General features: G+C 37.1%; 1 protein-coding gene across 2 annotated transcripts in view; it reads right to left on the reverse strand.

Moving 5' to 3' along the window:
- The window catches only part of MRPS35 (mitochondrial ribosomal protein S35), a 58,602-nt gene that overhangs the window by 6,387 nt on the left and 34,431 nt on the right, over positions 1–17,784 (reverse strand). The window contains exons 6-7 of one of the 2 annotated variants that reach the window (XM_035255968.3): positions 11,234–11,343; positions 8,839–8,908 (exon numbers count right to left, since the gene is read on the reverse strand). The exons of the other annotated variant lie outside the window; for it this stretch is intronic. Of the exons in view, the coding sequence (XP_035111859.2) occupies positions 8,839–8,908; positions 11,234–11,343 (180 nt within the window). The remainder of the gene's footprint in view (positions 1–8,838; positions 8,909–11,233; positions 11,344–17,784) is intronic. 2 annotated transcript variants of the gene reach the window in all.

Below are 17,784 nucleotides of genomic sequence, written 5' to 3' on the forward strand. Positions count from 1 at the left end.
GAAAAAAGAATTATAAGCATAAAAGAGAGTAACATATGCTAAGTTATGAAAGAACATATTATGTTCATTATGGCTAAGGTATAGGCTATATAACGTATATTTCCTGAGTGCTGGTAATGAGGTGGCAAATTGCTGTGAATGACATGCTAAAGAGTCCAGACTTTAACCTAAGTAATGGGAAACCACTGAAGGATTCTGTAAAGGAATATGGTACAAGAGATTTGTTTTTTGACAATTACTCTAACAGTAATATAGAAGGTAGATGAGACAGGGAAATAAATTAGAAGCCTATTGTAGTTTTCAGGGAAATGATGATGAGAACTTACTAGAGTGTAGTGGTAGGGATAAAGAAGGGGGAACCGTTTTAACCACTATTTAAAAGCAAAAACTGAAAGACTTGGTAACTTATTAAGCATCAGGAGAGAAGAAAGAAAACTGTTAACTCTCAAATTTATGACTTCAGACACTGGGTGCGGGAAGAAGGTGAGCTTTTCTTAAAGGTCTTTTCAGTATGCAATAAAACGAAGTCCTGCCTGCAGGCAGAGGTATGAGTTTGTCTCCTGTGTAGCACATCCCACTCAGGGATCTAGAACACTGCCTCTTGCCTAACACATCAAGTCTGAATTCCTATTTATGTACAACAGAAAAATCCCTCCATTTTCTTGCCTGCCCCTTTCATTCTAATTACCACTCCTTGCCCTCAAGCTCTGATATTAGATATAGGTTGAGTGTCCCTTATCCAAAACCCTTAGGACCAGAAGTGTTTCAGATTTCGGTTTTTTAAAGGATTTCAGAATATTTGCATTATACTGACTGGTTGAGCATTCCTAATCTGAAATGTGAAATGCTCTTTTGAGCATCATGTCAGTGCTCAAAAAGCTGCAGATTTTGGAGCATTTCAGATACCAGATTTTCAAATTAGGGATACTTAAACTTATATGTACAAAACAGCCTTAAAAAAGACAAGCCAATCTAATCATTTTCCTTATTTACAACACTAGAAGACTGGAGAAATTGTTCACAATCAGGGCTTAGCACCAGAATCACCTGTGGAGCTTTTGAAAGTGTATACACCTGGGTCTCACAGCTAGCGTTTCTGATTCTGCAGGGCCCAAGCATCTGTAGTTTTAAAAGCTTCCCAAGTGGCACTGATAAAACCCCCAGCTGAAAACAGGTTATGGAAATGAATTTTTAATTAGTCAACTGTTCAATGTGAAAAGAGAGTAAATAGCAGGTAAAGTCAGATTTGATTTCATCTCTTATTTCATAACATTTGAAAGTCAAAGTTGAATAAAACTAAATAATATGATACCATGGAAAAAATATGAAACGCTGAAGCTTCAGTCCAGGTCTGAGTTCCTCCACTAAAAAGCTCTGTAACCCTGGGCAAAGTACCTGACCTTTCCTCTAAATCTTAATTTCTCAGTGTATAAAATAAAAAGGCTATAATAAGATTAAGCTGTTTGATTCCTGATCTTCAAAGTTAGCCCTAATTTTAAATGGATGGCTCCACTAAATGCTTTGTGTTAAAAAAAAAAAAAGACAAACAATTTTGAAGCACTTTTAAAAGATGGAACACACTGGGCATGGTGGCATGACTGCAGTCCTACTTGGGAGGCTAAGGCGGGAGAGTCACTTGAGCCTGGGAGGCAGAGGCTGCAGTGGGCCAAAATCATACCACTGCACTCTAGCCTGGGCAACCAAGTAAGACCCTGACTCACTCTGGGTTTTGTAGGGGAGATGCAACAACTATTTGACCCCCTTTTTGGTGTCCTTTTGTGTTAATGCAAGGTGATAGTTGAAGCAACACAGAGTTAAAGTCAGAAAGTCAGAGACAGAGACCCAGTTAACTACCAGAGCAACATCACTTTTTAGAAAAAAGGCCAGATGTATTTGTTTCAAATCAAGTAAAACTGTGGCATGTAGTCACTCTTTACCATTACTAGTCAACCACTAATGCTCAGACTCATGGGCGTTCAATGCATGTGTGTAGTTATTGTTTTTCTTTTTTCTTTTTCAGACAGTCTCCGTCTGTGCCCAGGCTGGAGTGCAGCGGCGTGATCTTGGCTCACTGAAACCTCCACCTCCTAGGTTCAAGCGATTCTCCTGCCTCAGTTTTCTGAGTAAGTGGGCTATAAGCACGTGCCCCCATGCCCGGCTAATTTTTTGTATTTTTAGTAGAGACGGGGTTTCACCATGTTAGCCAGGATGGTCTCAATCTCCTGACCTCATGGACCGCCCACCTCAGCCCCACAAAGTGCTGGGATTACAAGCATGAGCCACTGTGCCTGGCCAGTTTTTTTTCTTTAATCAACACCGTAACATTAGTAAGTTTATGCATAAAGTGTAAAATAAAAACATACATTTCATGTTAAAGAGATACATCTTGCCAGGAAGAGCCAATTTTAGTATATAGATTCTATTAACATTGTCAACTATAAATTTGCATCATAAACTAAACTCACAGAAGCAAGTATTTGTAGAGAACTTACAAACTGATGTAGAATTAGATTTTAAAAGTACTTTAAAAAAACAAATGAAAAACCTTATAAACACATAATCCAAATCATTCATGCAAATTATCTCAAATTGTTGTAAATTTTTTTGCAATATATGCAGAGTTGAAAACCTACTTCAAAAGTCTATTTATGGAAATTCAGAATAGGCAATGTTTCCATAGCTGTTCTTTGTTTTTTGTTTTTGAGATGGAGTCTCACTTTGCTGCCCAGGCTGGAGTGCAGTGGTGTGATCTCAGTTCACTGCAGCCTCCACCTCCCGGGCTTCCGAGATTCTTGTCCCTCAGCATTCTGAGCAGCTAGAACTACAGGCATGAGCCACCACGCCTGGCTAGTATTTTTTTGGTATTTTTAGTAGAGATGGGATTTTGCTGTGTTGGCCAGGCTGGTCTCAAACTCCAGGCCTCAAGTGATCTGCCTGCTTCAGCCTCCCAAACTGCTGGGATTACAGGCGTGAGCCAGCATGCCCAGCCTCAATAGCTGTCATTCAACATGTAGTATTCTTACCTAGCACTGACCTAGACACTTTGAAGTACAAAGTACAATAGGTCAGAACCCTGCTAATGAGGTCCTGAAGTTAGAAAAACAAAACGTAAATGGAACAATCAGTGACTAAGACAACTAACTGCAGTCAGGTGTTCTAGGGACCAGCATAGAAAATAAAATAAGACATAATAACTTGCTATCTATACAAAGCAGGAGTCAGACAAAGAATAACAGCCTCAAAGCAGGTCAGGGTCTTGAAAGATATACAAGAAATAAATAAGTAGAAAAGAATTACAAATGAAATAGCAAATTATACAACCCTTGCTACAGACCAAGTGTTTGTGTCCCCCTAACAAATTCAGATATTGGAATCCCAACCCTCAATATGATAGAGCCAGGAGAGAACTTCCTCTCTCTCTGTTCTCCACCAAGTGAGAACACAGTAAGACGACAGCCACCTGCAAACGAGGAGGAGGGCCCTTACCCTAATCCAACCATGCTGGCACCCTGATCAACTCCCCAGCCTCTAGAACTGTGAAAAATACATTTCTGTTGTTTAAGCCACTCAGTCTATGGTAATTTGTTATAACAGCTCAAACTAAGACAATCTTAACACTTTTTTAATATTTATTATTACACCTCCTTGCTCCCCCTAGAGGGTTCTTCAACTGGAAACAATGGTTTTCCCACAATCTATTAACCTTCATATCCAGCAACCCCAAGGAAATGGACCATAAACACTTGCCATTTTTATTTTATTTATTTATTTTGAGACAGAGTTTCGCTCTTGTCTCCTAGGCTGGAGTGCAGTGGCGCAATCTCAGCACACTGCAACCTCGGCCTCCTGGGTTCAAGTCACTCTCCTGCCTCGGCCTCCCAAGTAGCTGAGATTACAGGTGCCCACCACCATACCTGGCTAATTTTTGTATTTTTAGTAGAGACAGGGTTCACCATGTTGGCCAGGCTGGTCTCAAACTCCTGATCTCAGGTGATCCACTGCCTCAGCCTCCCAAAGTGCTGGGATTATAGGCATGAGCTACTGTGCCCAGCCAATGAAAGTGCACTTAACATATGATACAGTATGGTTTACTCTTTCATGAACAGTGAAACAGTGAGAGGAGGCCAGGTGCAGTGGCTCATACCTGTAATTCCAGCAGTTTGGGAGGCAGAGGCAGGAGTATCACCTGAGCCCAGGAGTTCGAGAACCAGTGTAGTCAACATAGCCAGACTTCATCTCCACAAAAAAATAAAAAAGTTAGCTCTGCATGGTGACATTTGCTTGCCTGTGGTCCCAGCTACTAGGGAGGCTGAGGTAGGAGGATCATTTGAGCCTGGGAGGCAGAGGCTGCATGCAGTGAACTATGATTGTGCTACTACTGTACTCCAACTTGGGTGATGAAGCAAAACTCAGTCTCCAAAGAAAAACTAAACTTCTAAAATTGTCTAATAAAACACAAGCACACAGAAAAGCCCCCCAAATAAAATCAAATAAAACAAAAATAGTGAGAAGTACTTTTTCAAATAACTAGTAACATACTGTATCAGCTCAATATTGCCCTCTGGTTACAAATCAACATTTTGCAAATAAGCACCATGACAGGCTTCACAGCCTGTCTCTGACTTACTGTTTGCCTCACCTCCTTTCTTGGACTATAAGCTGGCTACACCAAACTTATGCATGCTCTTTAAACCCACAAGGCCTAGAAAGTACTTCACTCACTGTGTACGGTGTACTCCTATTCATTTTCTAAAACCTATCAGCATTCCTGTGCAGTTTTCAGGGAGAGTTAACCCTTGTCTGTGCCTCTCACAGCACTATGTTCCTACTTCCATTAAGCTCAACAGACTATTACTATAACCAACAGTTTCCCTCCAGAAATCAAGGTACCTGAGGCAGAAAGTCATTCATTTTGGTAGTGGCATCTAGTACTATATCTTGTACACAAGAACTAAACAGTTGTTCAATGCAAAAAAGAACAAACAACGTCTTGCTCTGTTACCCACACTGGAGTGCCATGGTGTGATCTCGGCTTACTACAACCTCCAGCTCCTAGGTTCAAGCAATTCTTGTGCCTCAACCTCTCAAGTAGCTGGGACTATGGGTGCCCGTGACCATGCCTGGCTAATTTTTTCTATTTTTGGTAGAGACAGGGTTTCATCATGATGCCTAGGCTGGTCTTGAACTCCTGAGTTGTGCAATTTGCCCACCTCAGCCTCCCAAAAGTGCTGAGATTACAGGTGTGAGCCACTGTGCCTGGCATCCTTGCTTCTTTAAACTGCTGAAGGATAAATGAATGGTCCAGTGAATATGTGTCTCTTATCCCCCTCCCAGCACTGAAATAATTGTTCTTTGAGGCATTATTAAGCTTTTATGCCTGAAGCTTATGCTTTGTGATGTCTATGCTTACTGAAGTCTATTTTGACACTTCCATAATTAAATTGTTTTGAGTAGTATACAACAATCATATTCTTCTACTGGAGTCTAGATGATCACTTCTCCAGAGGAATTTCAGTACTACAAGCTACAAAAAAGTATCAGCTACTTTCCCCTCAGTGTTACTTGAGGTAAGCTCTAGGAGAAGCTTAAAAAGCCGAGGGAAGGCAGGGTGCAGTGGCTCATGTCTGTAATCACAACACTTTGGGAGGCAAGGAGGGTGGATTGTTTCAGCCCAGGGATTCACGACCAACCTGAGCAACACAGTTAAATCCCGTCTCTATAAAAAAAAATACAAAAATTAGCTGGGTGTGGTGGCATGCACCTGTAGTCTCAGCTATTGATGAGGCTGAGACGGAAGGGTCACTTGAACCCAGGAGGCCGAGGCTGCAGTGAGCCATGATTGTTCCACTGCACTCTGGGACCTGGGCAACAAAGCAAGACCCTCTCTCTAAAAAAAAAAAAAAAAAAAAAAAAGCCAAGAGAAATATGTATTTGTGTATTAAATGCTCAGAAGCTAGCTTATGCAAAATCAGGTGATGGATTAAAAAGAGGCTCTCTAACTATTTGATTAAATAACAGGTGATAACATCAATTTCAAGAATGAATTCCATGTTGGTGACAGAAAATATATTTCAATTCAATAAAAATTCTGTTGTAGCAGCTCCACAAAAATCTCATAGCTCATCTGTATTCAAAAGCTTCTTCACTGATGGTACTTGTTTAGAAAGGACCAAGAACCAATGTTAATATAGGAAGTCTTCAGGTATACCTGTTTGGACAGTTGCATGTGGCTACTTATCCTGGCATCAAAGTAACTAGCATTAAAAATCAAAGGCTTCTGTGTGAATCCAGAATGCAACCCCGTTCGGATTCTATGTCACAGAACCACAGAAAGAATCCCATAAATCAACTTCCATTGAATTTATACCTATCATTTCCTTCTGGGCAAATTCATTTTATAAGATGCTGGCAAAATAAGAGTCAAAACTGGCTGTATTTCTTGTTCGTTATTAACTCTTTCAGCAGCAGCCATAAAGCTATAGCGAATTCAGCCGTGTTGCTGGTTCAAAAGGAAACTTAATTATCTTAAGCCAATGGTATTCCTAAAATCAATTGTGCAGGAAAGAGAGATTAACTGCTATTCTGAAGTTGCTCCTGAAGCCAGGAACTAGAAAATCCAGATAAATTGTGATAATAGAAATAACTGTAAAGAGGAAAAGAGCTTACCAGCTACTTTTTGTCTTCTACTAATCTCACAACAAAATTTTTTTCTTTCACTTTCCATTCATCCTCTTGTGTTAAAACTCTTTTATCATAATATAAAGGAAAAGCCATGAGCAGTTTAGAAAACAGCTGCATGTATTCACAGAATCACAGTAACTCAGGGCTGAAAGGAGGTTCCAAAGACCATAGGATTTAACTACCTATTCAAGGAATATGGCTTTTTTGTTTGTTTTGGTTTTTTTGCCTATCTTCACTAGGTGAGTACTGGATGGAATGTTTTCTACCTATCAAAATAGTCCACTGCATCTTCTGATGGCTCTTTTAGAAAGTTTCCCTTTGGGAGGGCTGGGCCCTCACGCCTCATGGTAATCCCAGCATTTTGGGAGGCCAATTTGGGTGGATCATCTGAGGTCAGGAGTTCAAGACCAGCCTGGCCAACATGGCAAAATTTCGTCTCTACTACAAATGCAAAAATTAGCCAGGCAGTAGTGGTGCATGCCTGTAATCCCAGCTTCTCGGGAGGCTGAGGCAGAATTGCTTGAGCCTGGGAGGTGGAGGTTGAGGTGAGCCACGATTGCATCACTGCACTCCAATTTGGGCGATGGAGTAAAACCCGTTTTTTTTGTTTTGTTTTGTTTTTTGTTTTTTTAAGTTCTCCTTTGGGAGTCTGAGGCAGGAAGATCACTTGAGGCCATGAGTTTGAGACCAGCCTGGGCAGCATGGTGAAATCCTCTACTAAAAATACAAAAAAAAAAAAAAAAAAGAGCTGGGTGTAACCCCATGAACCCAGAAAGTAGAAGCTGCAGTGAGCTGAGGTGGTGCCACTGCACTCCAGCCTGGGTGATAGAGCGATACTGTCTGAAAAACAAAAAAAAGTTCTCACTAAATTGAAGTCTATCTCTTACTACTGTTTTTATCTTGTTGTATCTCTAAGTCATTAAAAACAAATGTAAGCCCTTTTTCATATGAAATCTTTTATGTTTTAGATTTTTCTTTACTTCGTTTTCCTTTTCTTCACTGTTTCTATAGACACTGACATATGAAGTCCTTTCTAAAGAGCATGACCCCCTTCTTCAGCTATCTTTATTACTTTGAATTTTCCTAGTACAAAATGCTATTGAGTCCCCTGTGTTGGGTAAGGCACAAAAAGTTTAATTTAAATGCATACCTAAAATTATTTTCATTTTAAAAATTACTATTTTAAACTGTGAGTTACCTAAACATATGGGCTACCAACTTCAAATCAGATGAGCTATTGCTTGAGCACAGCAAAATCTTCCTTATAAATGTACATACTTATATGAAAACTCTGTTTAAGTTCAGACTTGATCATTTTTAATATTATTTAAACACAGGTTTAGCATTACTAATCTGAAAATCCAAAATCTGAAATGCTTGAAAATCCAAAACTTTTTGAACCCCGATAGGACACCACAAATGGAAAATTTACACCTAATCTCATGTGATGGAGTACGGTCAAAATTCCATTTCATGCACACAATTATTGAAAATATTGTATAAAATTACCTTTAGGCTACGTGTAAAAAGTATATATGAAACACAAGTGAATTTCCTGTTTAAACTTGGGTCCCATCCCCAAGATATCTCATTATACACATGCAAATATTTCCAAAACCTGAAAAAATCTAAAATCTGAAACACTTCCGTTCCCAAGCATTTTGGATAAGGAATACTCAAGCTATAATTAATTGCTTTAGTTGTCCCTAATGTATAAGAGTCAAATGTTCACACAAAATGTTACATGTTAACTAAAAATTTCAATAAACATAAAATACCTTTCTATAAAGTTTTGTTCTGCAGTTTATTTAAAAAGAGGATGAATTGTAAATTCTCAAATTATACAGATAACTATTATTCTCTTTATAGCTAACAACTTTCACCCAAAGTCAAACAAAAAAACAAAGTCAAAAACTCTAAAGTTTTAAGGCATTTTAGGAATATGATTTCAGCATGGTCCTGAGATGAACTGAATAATCTATTTCAAGATCTTCACTTTTAAAATCAGTATACTCTATCTGTGACATTTCATAAATACTTAGATTATTTAGCAGTTCATAAAATACTCAATTGAGTACTTGCCACACAGCATGTTTTCAAAGGTTAACATCATCTAAATTACACTGACAAAATCATTAACTATGCACAGACACTTACCCAAGACTCATGGTATAACACTGTTAGTAGATACATTGCATAATCATAATTTTGCCTCTTTAAAGGACACCTATTAAGGAGAAAGAGGAGAAATCAAAATTCTAAAAACTCAGTATATAGAATGATTTGCAAAATACACAATATACTAAATACAGAAGACAATGTTTTCAGGTATTCCTTCTCTGCTTTTAGGAAAACTGTTTTTGGAATACAAATAGTCTTTGTGGTTCATTACTTGAAGAAGCTAAATACTGGTGTTATTTTAACTTATTTTGAGTATCTCTTTGTTTTCATTAGTAATGGAGTTATATTGTATACAATAATAGCTTTACACTCCCCGCATCGCACTGCTTTTGAGATGGAGTATCGCTCTTGTTGCCCAGACTGGTGGGCAATGGTGTGATCTGGGCTCACCGCAACCTCCGCCTCCCGGGTTTAAGCGATTCTCCTGTCTCAACCTGCCGAGTGGCTGGGATTACAGGCATGCGCCACCACACCTGGTTAATTTTTCTATTTTTAGTAGAGACAGAGTTTCTCCATGCTGGTCAGGCTGGTCTCCAACTCCCGACCTCAGGTGATCCACCTGCCTCGGCCTCCCAAAGTGCTGAGATTACAGGTGTGAGCCACAGCGCCTGGCCCACTACTTTTACTATGATTGTGTCCAATACAAGTTCCCTTCACCATCTCAGTGCCAAGAATCTGCCAGATAACATGAACATATCTGATGAGCTCACCTAAAAAGTAGATATAGGGTTGGGCATGGTAGCTCATTGTAATCCCAGAGGGCAAAGTGGGAGGGTTGCTTGAGGGCAGAGTTTGAGACCAGCTTGGTCGGCACAGCAAAACCCTGTTTCTACAAAAAGCAAAAAATTACCCAGGCATGGTGGTACACACCTGTAGTCCTAGCTACTTGGGAAACGGAGGCAGGAGACTGCATAGGCCCAGGAGTTCAAGGCTTCAGTGAGCTATGACTGTGCCACTGACCTCCAGCTTGGGTGACAGAGTGACACTCTATCTCTAAAAAAATTTAAAAATAAAAAATAAAAATAAGTAGCTACAGAAAGATGACAGATGCTAATCTAAATGTTAATCCTGATTTTCCTAGAGCTAATTCTTTTAAAAATGAGTTACACTACCCAATGCTGTGCTGTTGCTGCTGTATTGAAAATGGAACTAATAACCTTAAACTAGGTAAAACTTCTACATACATGAGATGACACACTGAGCTTTAAGGATAATAAAATAATGTAGAGAAAGATATAATTACTTCTAATTTCTTTAAATATCAAAGAAATCCATCATATGACAAATAACTTCAACTGTACTGCTTACTTTGTACTTACATTTAAGTCCGCTACTCTAAATAGTTGTTAACCATAAAACATTCATACACTAACACTTGTAAAAGTAGTTAAAGAAAAAAAATGCCTGGAAACTTGAAGTGTTCTGTTAATTAAAAAAAAAGGCAAAAAGGCAACATTGTTGGATACTCACAGAATTTCAAATAGCATTTTAAAGGCATCTTTTTAAGTTGCATGAACTAAAAAAAGCCAATATTATCTAAAGATAGTAAAAGGACTATTCCTAATGTATTTCAAATCTTTCTCCCATATGTTAATAATCACAAACCATGGTCCCAAGCTTTTTCTGCCTCCACACTGTTGCAATCTCTGCGTGTGTGTCAGGCTCCTTCTTCCCACCGCTGCAAATCATGAGACCTAATCGATATTGACGCCTCCAAATGCTTTCAAACTGGGATAGGCAGGAAGAAAGCAGATCGACCCACTTACTTATCTCTAAAAGTGGGTCTTTCATATTTTGTGATAAATTAAAAACAACTAAAGTATAATTCTAAAAATAAAATAGCCATTTAGTAAAAACATACCAATAACCTTTCTTTACTTCAAATAAAAATGACCCAATTTATAAATTCATATATTATAAATTTAAGACTGACTTTACAAGCATCTGTCCTGGCTCTGAAATTCTAACTATTTAGAAATGTGCCTTGACCAATTTCTACATAGATCATTAATAATACTTCTAAATTATAAGATTTTTATATGCTTTGAATGTGTAAAAGCCTGTTTAAGCATTAATCACTAGCAAATCACACTTTTTTCTTCTGATATCTCTCTTGAGTCTTATATACATGGATATATTAAAATCAAGGTTAAAATAACATTAAATTAGCTAAGCATGCCTCTGCATAAAGATCACAGCAATAGTAGCTAGTGTGAGGATATTAAAAATATGAATTAGAGATCTCTGCTTAGTAAGAAAAGGCTATGCTCTCCTCCATCTTCAATATAATTTCTTTAAAAAGCACTGCCAAGGAAGTGGAGGACAATGAGGAAACACATGTGAGTAGTCGGCTGAACCTTTTCCCCCTTACCTATCTGTTTTGATGGTAAGCACGTCTGTGGTCTGGCAGTATCGCTCTCCTACAAGTTTAATCAATTTCTTCTTTGCGTGGTCATCTAAATTCAAACTGGAAAGCTTTATCTTAAAAATAAGAAAAGTTATTAGAAAAAATAATTTCATATACTTTGTTCAGTGAAAAAAAAAAGTAGCAATGTTATTCCTATTAACATTAAATCCACTAAAAAGGAGCTATACAGAGCAAGCTGTTGGGACACATTATAAACCCTGATCTTACTCATGGAAAAAAAAAAAGTAAGGGGAAAGGGAACACGCTGTTTGAAGTTCTTTGAAAGTTCTGGCCATCAGAGCCTTCCCTGAAAGAACTAATGACATGTCTGCTAAATAAATGAAATTATGGTGCTATGAGTAGCACTAATAGAATTAAACTCAATTAGTGTTAGTAAAGTTGGAATATAGAAATAAATAGATAAAACATAAGGGCTTTAAGAAATTTCTGTCATGCAATTATGAGACTTGTATCATTACAACAAGTTCTACCATGCAATTATGAGACTTGTATCACGGCAACAAGCTTTTTTTAAAAAGCTACAGACATCTCATGGAAGCTGGAATACAGCACCAGAGAAGGATCAAAGCACTTGAAAAAATTTAGCTCAACGTTTCTCAAAATGTTAACACTAGTCCCATAGGTTAAGAAGAATTTTTGTAAAAGGCTCTTTCTGTTGAAAATGTTTAGGAAATGCTGAGGTCAATTTTTTTTTAAGGTAGTATTTCTTAGAACACAAAATATGCTAATAAGCATCTTGAAATCTCAAAATGCAGTGTTGATATGTAATGATTCTCAAATTTATTTCACCTCAGATTCCACTTTTCAAGGGACAGCTCACAACACTAGTCTTCCTTAGATATATATTGGGAAGTGCTACACCAAATGAATACACTTTTTAATTTGCAGAGAATAAGGGCATGGACTAAAGGTGTCTAGAGATGATTATGTTTGATACAAGAAGATAGGTTAGGTTAGACACCAGAACACAATTAAATAAGGTATAGATTATTCTTCCATGGAGAGCATTATGAATAAAAAAGAGCTGTAACTATCTGAAGAAGAAAAACAGCTAAATGGAATTTTGAAATCCATTTGGTTTTCTGTAGCTTCAATAATCCTACACTTCCCTCAAGACTTCACAGTATAGTAGCCTATTTATTTTCCCTTTTTTTTTCCCTACTGAATTGAAACCCTTGAGGGCAAGAATGATGTCTATCTCATTCTTGGCACTGGCCTAACTCTTAAATTGCATGCAACAAATATTTTCTAAGTGAACACATAAATTTTTAAAAGGGAGGATATATTGTTTTTTTTAAAACACTTTGAATTTTTGTATTTGTATTTCGTTTTTGAACTAGAGAAAATAGATAAATATAAATGCACTCTTAAAAAGAACTCCTCATGCCTGTAGCCTCAGCTACTTTGGGATGCTAAGGCAGGAGAATCTCTTGAACCCAGAAGGTGGAGGTTGCAGTGAGCCCAGACCACTCCATGAGACTCCGTCAAAAAAAAAAAAAAAAGAACTCAAGTAGTATGAATACTGAATATTAACTCTCAATCCAATAAAATGTTTACATGTTGTTAGATGATGTGAATCACCAGTTTTCTAGAAAGAGAACATATCAACTACCAGGTCACTGACTTGATAGGTAAAATAAGCCATTTTATACTCTAATTAAAAACAGTATGAAGAATTTATTACAAAAAATAAAAGATACCTTTATTATATATATGTACATATATTATGTATATACAAATATATGTACATATGTATGTATACAGAATAAGTAAGGAGAGAAAAATGAATAGTTTTTACATTAGGATAGTGAGACTGTCCTGATCTTGCCTTTTAAAACACCCATCAATGAAATCATAATAATGCTTAACAATGAATATAAAAGTTTCAAAAACTTAAGTATTCTAGCTTTTTATATAAGAAGTGGTCCAAAAAGAGGAAGTAATGCTGATCATTACTATAACAATGTAATGTAAGCTCAAATTCACATTCATTTAAAACTTCATTAACAGTTTAATGTTCAGAAACTATATGGAGTTTTTGCCAAATATCATAAATATTTCAGATACAGTTGTGTGGTGCACTCACGCCACCTGGTAGCACTCAAAGGCACTGCAACATCGTACTTTAACCTGGGCTCATACTTCAAAGGCTAAGTGACATTCACTGTCTTTTATCAAAATTCAAAATACTTAGATATTTTGCCCTCAATTGATACATTTCAAAGAATCAATATAATACTATTAACATCCCAAAATAATGCTGACATTTCAAATCAAAGAAGGTTTTGGTTATACACATACACACACACCACACACACACATACATATATATCTTTAAATGCCTATATTTTAACACAAAAAGAGCTACATAAATTGGGAAATGTCTAAACTTGTGAAATATTTTCTCTATATGCAAGTATGATGTGGTTAGTTAAAGAATGCTGGTATTACATATAAGACAAGAATTGGTTTGATTTGTAGATGTGCCATTTAATATGTTACCTCAAACAAATCATTTATCTCCCCGAGATTCAGTTTCCTCAGGAACACTTAATTCCAGAATTTTTGTCAGAAATGAGATTAATAAAAGAAACACTTTTGAAGTTATACATAAATATAAGTTGCTTTTAATCCTAAACTACTTTTTATGACTATCAAAATTTTTTATGAATTAAAAATTTGAGTAGATCTAATAATAGTTTATAACAGTTGTCTACCTTCACAATATTGCTTTAATCATGCTGGACTGCATGTGCTTTAGGCCATCTGTTTAACCTGTTTACCTTTAAACTACACGGCACATCCAGGACACCACCACTGAGCCTCAACAGTCAGCAGGTGGAGTGCAGAGTCTAGCAGGGCAGACACAAGTCAGCAGAAGGGGTACAAGGGAGCAATGAAGGCATCACAGGCTAGCATGAGGCACAGAGGACAAGAGGAAAAGTGTGATTTAAGAATTGAGATCTGGTGCCGGCCTTCATATAAAGCAATGAGATTATTTTTGTGTGAAATAAAATAAGCAAACTTAGAACCAGTAGGGACATCAGATGTCAATTCTACGATTAAAGACAGGCCCACAAAACGTGAGGTGAGTAACATGAATTAGGATCTAGGTTTTCTGACTCTCAGTTCAGAGATTTTTCAACACAAAACAGAGCTCAACAACTGTTGATTGTGGTTGTTACCATTATTATGAAAAATAGATAACATTTAATATGTTCTTAAAAATATGAATCTGAAATGACATAATTACGGCTGAACTTTCAGTTTTGTTCTGTTATTGGGATTTTTAAAATTTTATACAGTAAACATATACTATCTGTGATTTAAAAATAGCTTCAATCTAAGAACTTAAGTATATTGTTGTGATATTTCAACTGTTATATAAAATAAAAAAGGTTGGGAAGCTTCATAATTCACTTCATAAAGATGGTACAGGCCGGATACAGTGGCTCATGCCTGTAATCCCAGAACTTTGAAAGGCCAAGGAGGGCAAATCACTTGAGGTCGGGAGTTCAAGACCAGCCCGGCCAACATGGTGAAACCCTATCTCCGCTAAAAATACAAAAATTAGTCAGATGTGGTGGAGTATGACTACAATCCCAGCTACTTGGGAGGCTGAAGCAGGAGAATCACTTGAACCTGGGGAGGTGGAGGTTGCAGTGAGCCAAGACTGTGCCACTGCACTCCAGCCTGGGCAACAGAACAAGACCCTGTCTCAAAAAATAAAATTATATTTAAAAACTTTTTTTAAAAGATGGTACAACCCTGCTACTGAAACCTAGCAAAGAAAGACAACTACAAATCGAACAGCAATATCACTGAAAAAAACGGAAAATTCCAGAAATTAGAGATTATTTGCTAGTACGTAACGTAAAAATGACTGCATAGATTTTCAACACATTTTTGCAGTGTACTTTGAATGTTCTGGCTTAAAACATAGGCTACACAGACTACAAAAGTTAATATTTTGAGGGTCCAAGGAGGCACCTCAAAGAGGTAGCAGTCACCTTCTAGATGAATCAAAAGCACATTAGTCAGGGTTCCTTGGAGAAATGCTGATTCTAGGAATGGGACAGGGAAAGAGCCCAGAGCATTTTGAAGTGCTTAAAAAAACAAATGATGGGGGTATGGCAAAGGAACAGAAGAGCCAGTGGAAAGAGTTCTCAATGGCTAAACTCAAAACAATTTGAGCAAACAAATAACCTTTTATTAGATTATAACGCAGAGTATAAAATAAATGTTCATGAGTCCATACTGACATAAATGATTAAATAAATACGGGAGAATGAACAAATTTGCCATATAAGAGGATTGTAAATAATTTACGTGACCTTTCAAAGAAGTGGAGCATACCTCCTGATCCTTAAGTGTGGGCTCTGCATAGTAACTTTCTTCTGAAGAGTACAGTATGGAAAGGAGGGGAGGAAGTGTAATTTTGCGGTGAAGAAAATGGACAAATACTACCTCAGCCAGGTGATCAAGATTAGCGTCATCACTGACAAATCATGGCCAGCGCAGTGGCTCACTGCCTGTAATCCCAGCACTTGGGAAGGCTAAGGTGGGAGGATCACTTGAGCCCAGGAGTTCGAGACCAGCCCTGGCAATATGGCAAAACCTTGTCTCTACAAAAAATACAAAAGTTAGCTGGCTGTGGTGGCTTGTGCTTGTAGTCCCAGCTACTGGCGAGGTGAAGGTGGGAGGATCACTAACTAGAGCCTAGGAAGGTTGAGGCTGCAGTGAGTCATGATTGTGCCAGTGCACTCCAGCCTAAATGACAGAATGAGATCTTGTCTCAAACAAACAAAACAAATACTCTTATTAGTCTATACTCTTGATGTAATGTGATGAGAATGGCATTCTTTATTTCCGGGGTTTTTCTCCCCAAAACAAGTTGAAAGACATTCTATAAAATATACAACTAGTACTTCTCAAAACTGTTAAGGTCATTAAAAACAAGTCTGAGAAACATCATACCCAAGAGAAACCTAAGGAGTTATGATGACTAAACATAATGTAGTAAACTGGATGGGATTCTTGAACAGAAAAGAGGTTTTAGAAAAAAAAAAATAAGAAAATCTGAACAAAGTAAGGACTTTAATAACAATAAATTCAATATTGATTCAGTATCAATATTAATTCACTAGCTGTGACAAACACACCACAGTATATTTTAAGATGTTTACAAAAGGAGACCCTGGGTACGAAATATATAGGAATTCTCTAATATTCTTGGAACCTTTCTGTAAATTAAAAACCATCTAAAATAAAAAGTTTAATTTTAAAAAAGTGTATCAGTTAACTGTTCCATGACTGCTGTGTGAAAAGATATGCCATGTGTACCAAGATTTATTTGACAAAGAAACAGTGGCTTCAAATATGAAATTAGAAGTTACTAGGGCAGACATTTGAAAGTGCAAAGGCATGTGGCATGGTCCAGGTGAGTAAGAGCAGGGATCTGATGTTTCTCCAAAGCAATATGGCACCCGGACAAATGATCCTAAGTAAAATTCTAGCACAGCAGATCAGCAGTAGAACAAAGGAATGATACACCATGAACTGACCAGGGTTCAGAAATGCATCAGAATACTGAAATCCTATTCATGTAATTTATGACTTCAATAATTCAAAGGAGGTAATTTCATAAATGTTAGCAATCTAAGAATAGGATACATCATTAATATAATAAAGACCATTATCTCACTGAAATCCCACTTCATACTTGAGGTTAAACACTAGATGCACAGCCAATTAAAAGTATGAAACAGCATAAGGGACTACAGAAATATGATTTCAGAAATTTAAAAGACAAAAGAAAAACAAGCTGTGGATACTTGACAAAGGGAATTAAAACTACCATTATTTATCAATTATTTCTTGAGAAACTTCTGAAAGAATCAACTGAAAAGCATCCAGATTATGGTCTGTAAACGCCATTGTTCACTGGCAGGTATCAGGGTTCCTTGAGAAACGGTCTGGGATAAGAAAGTCATAAACAGAAGCCTGAGTCATCTTGTGTTAAAATATAAGGAAACATTCAAATGCTAGTGGGACTGTAACAAAAGGACAGAGGAACCAACTTAAAAGAGTTGCCACTGGCCAAAGTTAGATAGATATACTTCGAGGATCAAAAAAATAATAATAATGATTTTACTTGATATCCACCCACATATTACTTGTTCAAGGGAAAAGCAAAACAACAACAAAAAACTTCATAAAGGAATGATGAGGCTGTCAGCTTCTTAGCCAAGTGCTCAATTTCAGCAAACTGAGAATGAGGCAACCAGACTTTACATGCCCCTGATGTAATATAAAATACATAGCAACATCTATAAAGTATTCTTGACAAATATATTTAACTAGAATTTTTCAGTCTTTTAAATCTAACATCCAGGTTATGTGAAATACACAAGATAAAGAAATAAGGTAAACAACATCCAGATGCAATAAGGCAAATTCAGAAGGTAGGAAATGCTACAGGATAAAATTCCTGT

Source organism: Callithrix jacchus, chromosome 9 (genome assembly GCF_049354715.1).
Source record: "Callithrix jacchus isolate 240 chromosome 9, calJac240_pri, whole genome shotgun sequence".
NCBI lineage: Eukaryota > Metazoa > Chordata > Mammalia > Primates > Cebidae > Callithrix > Callithrix jacchus.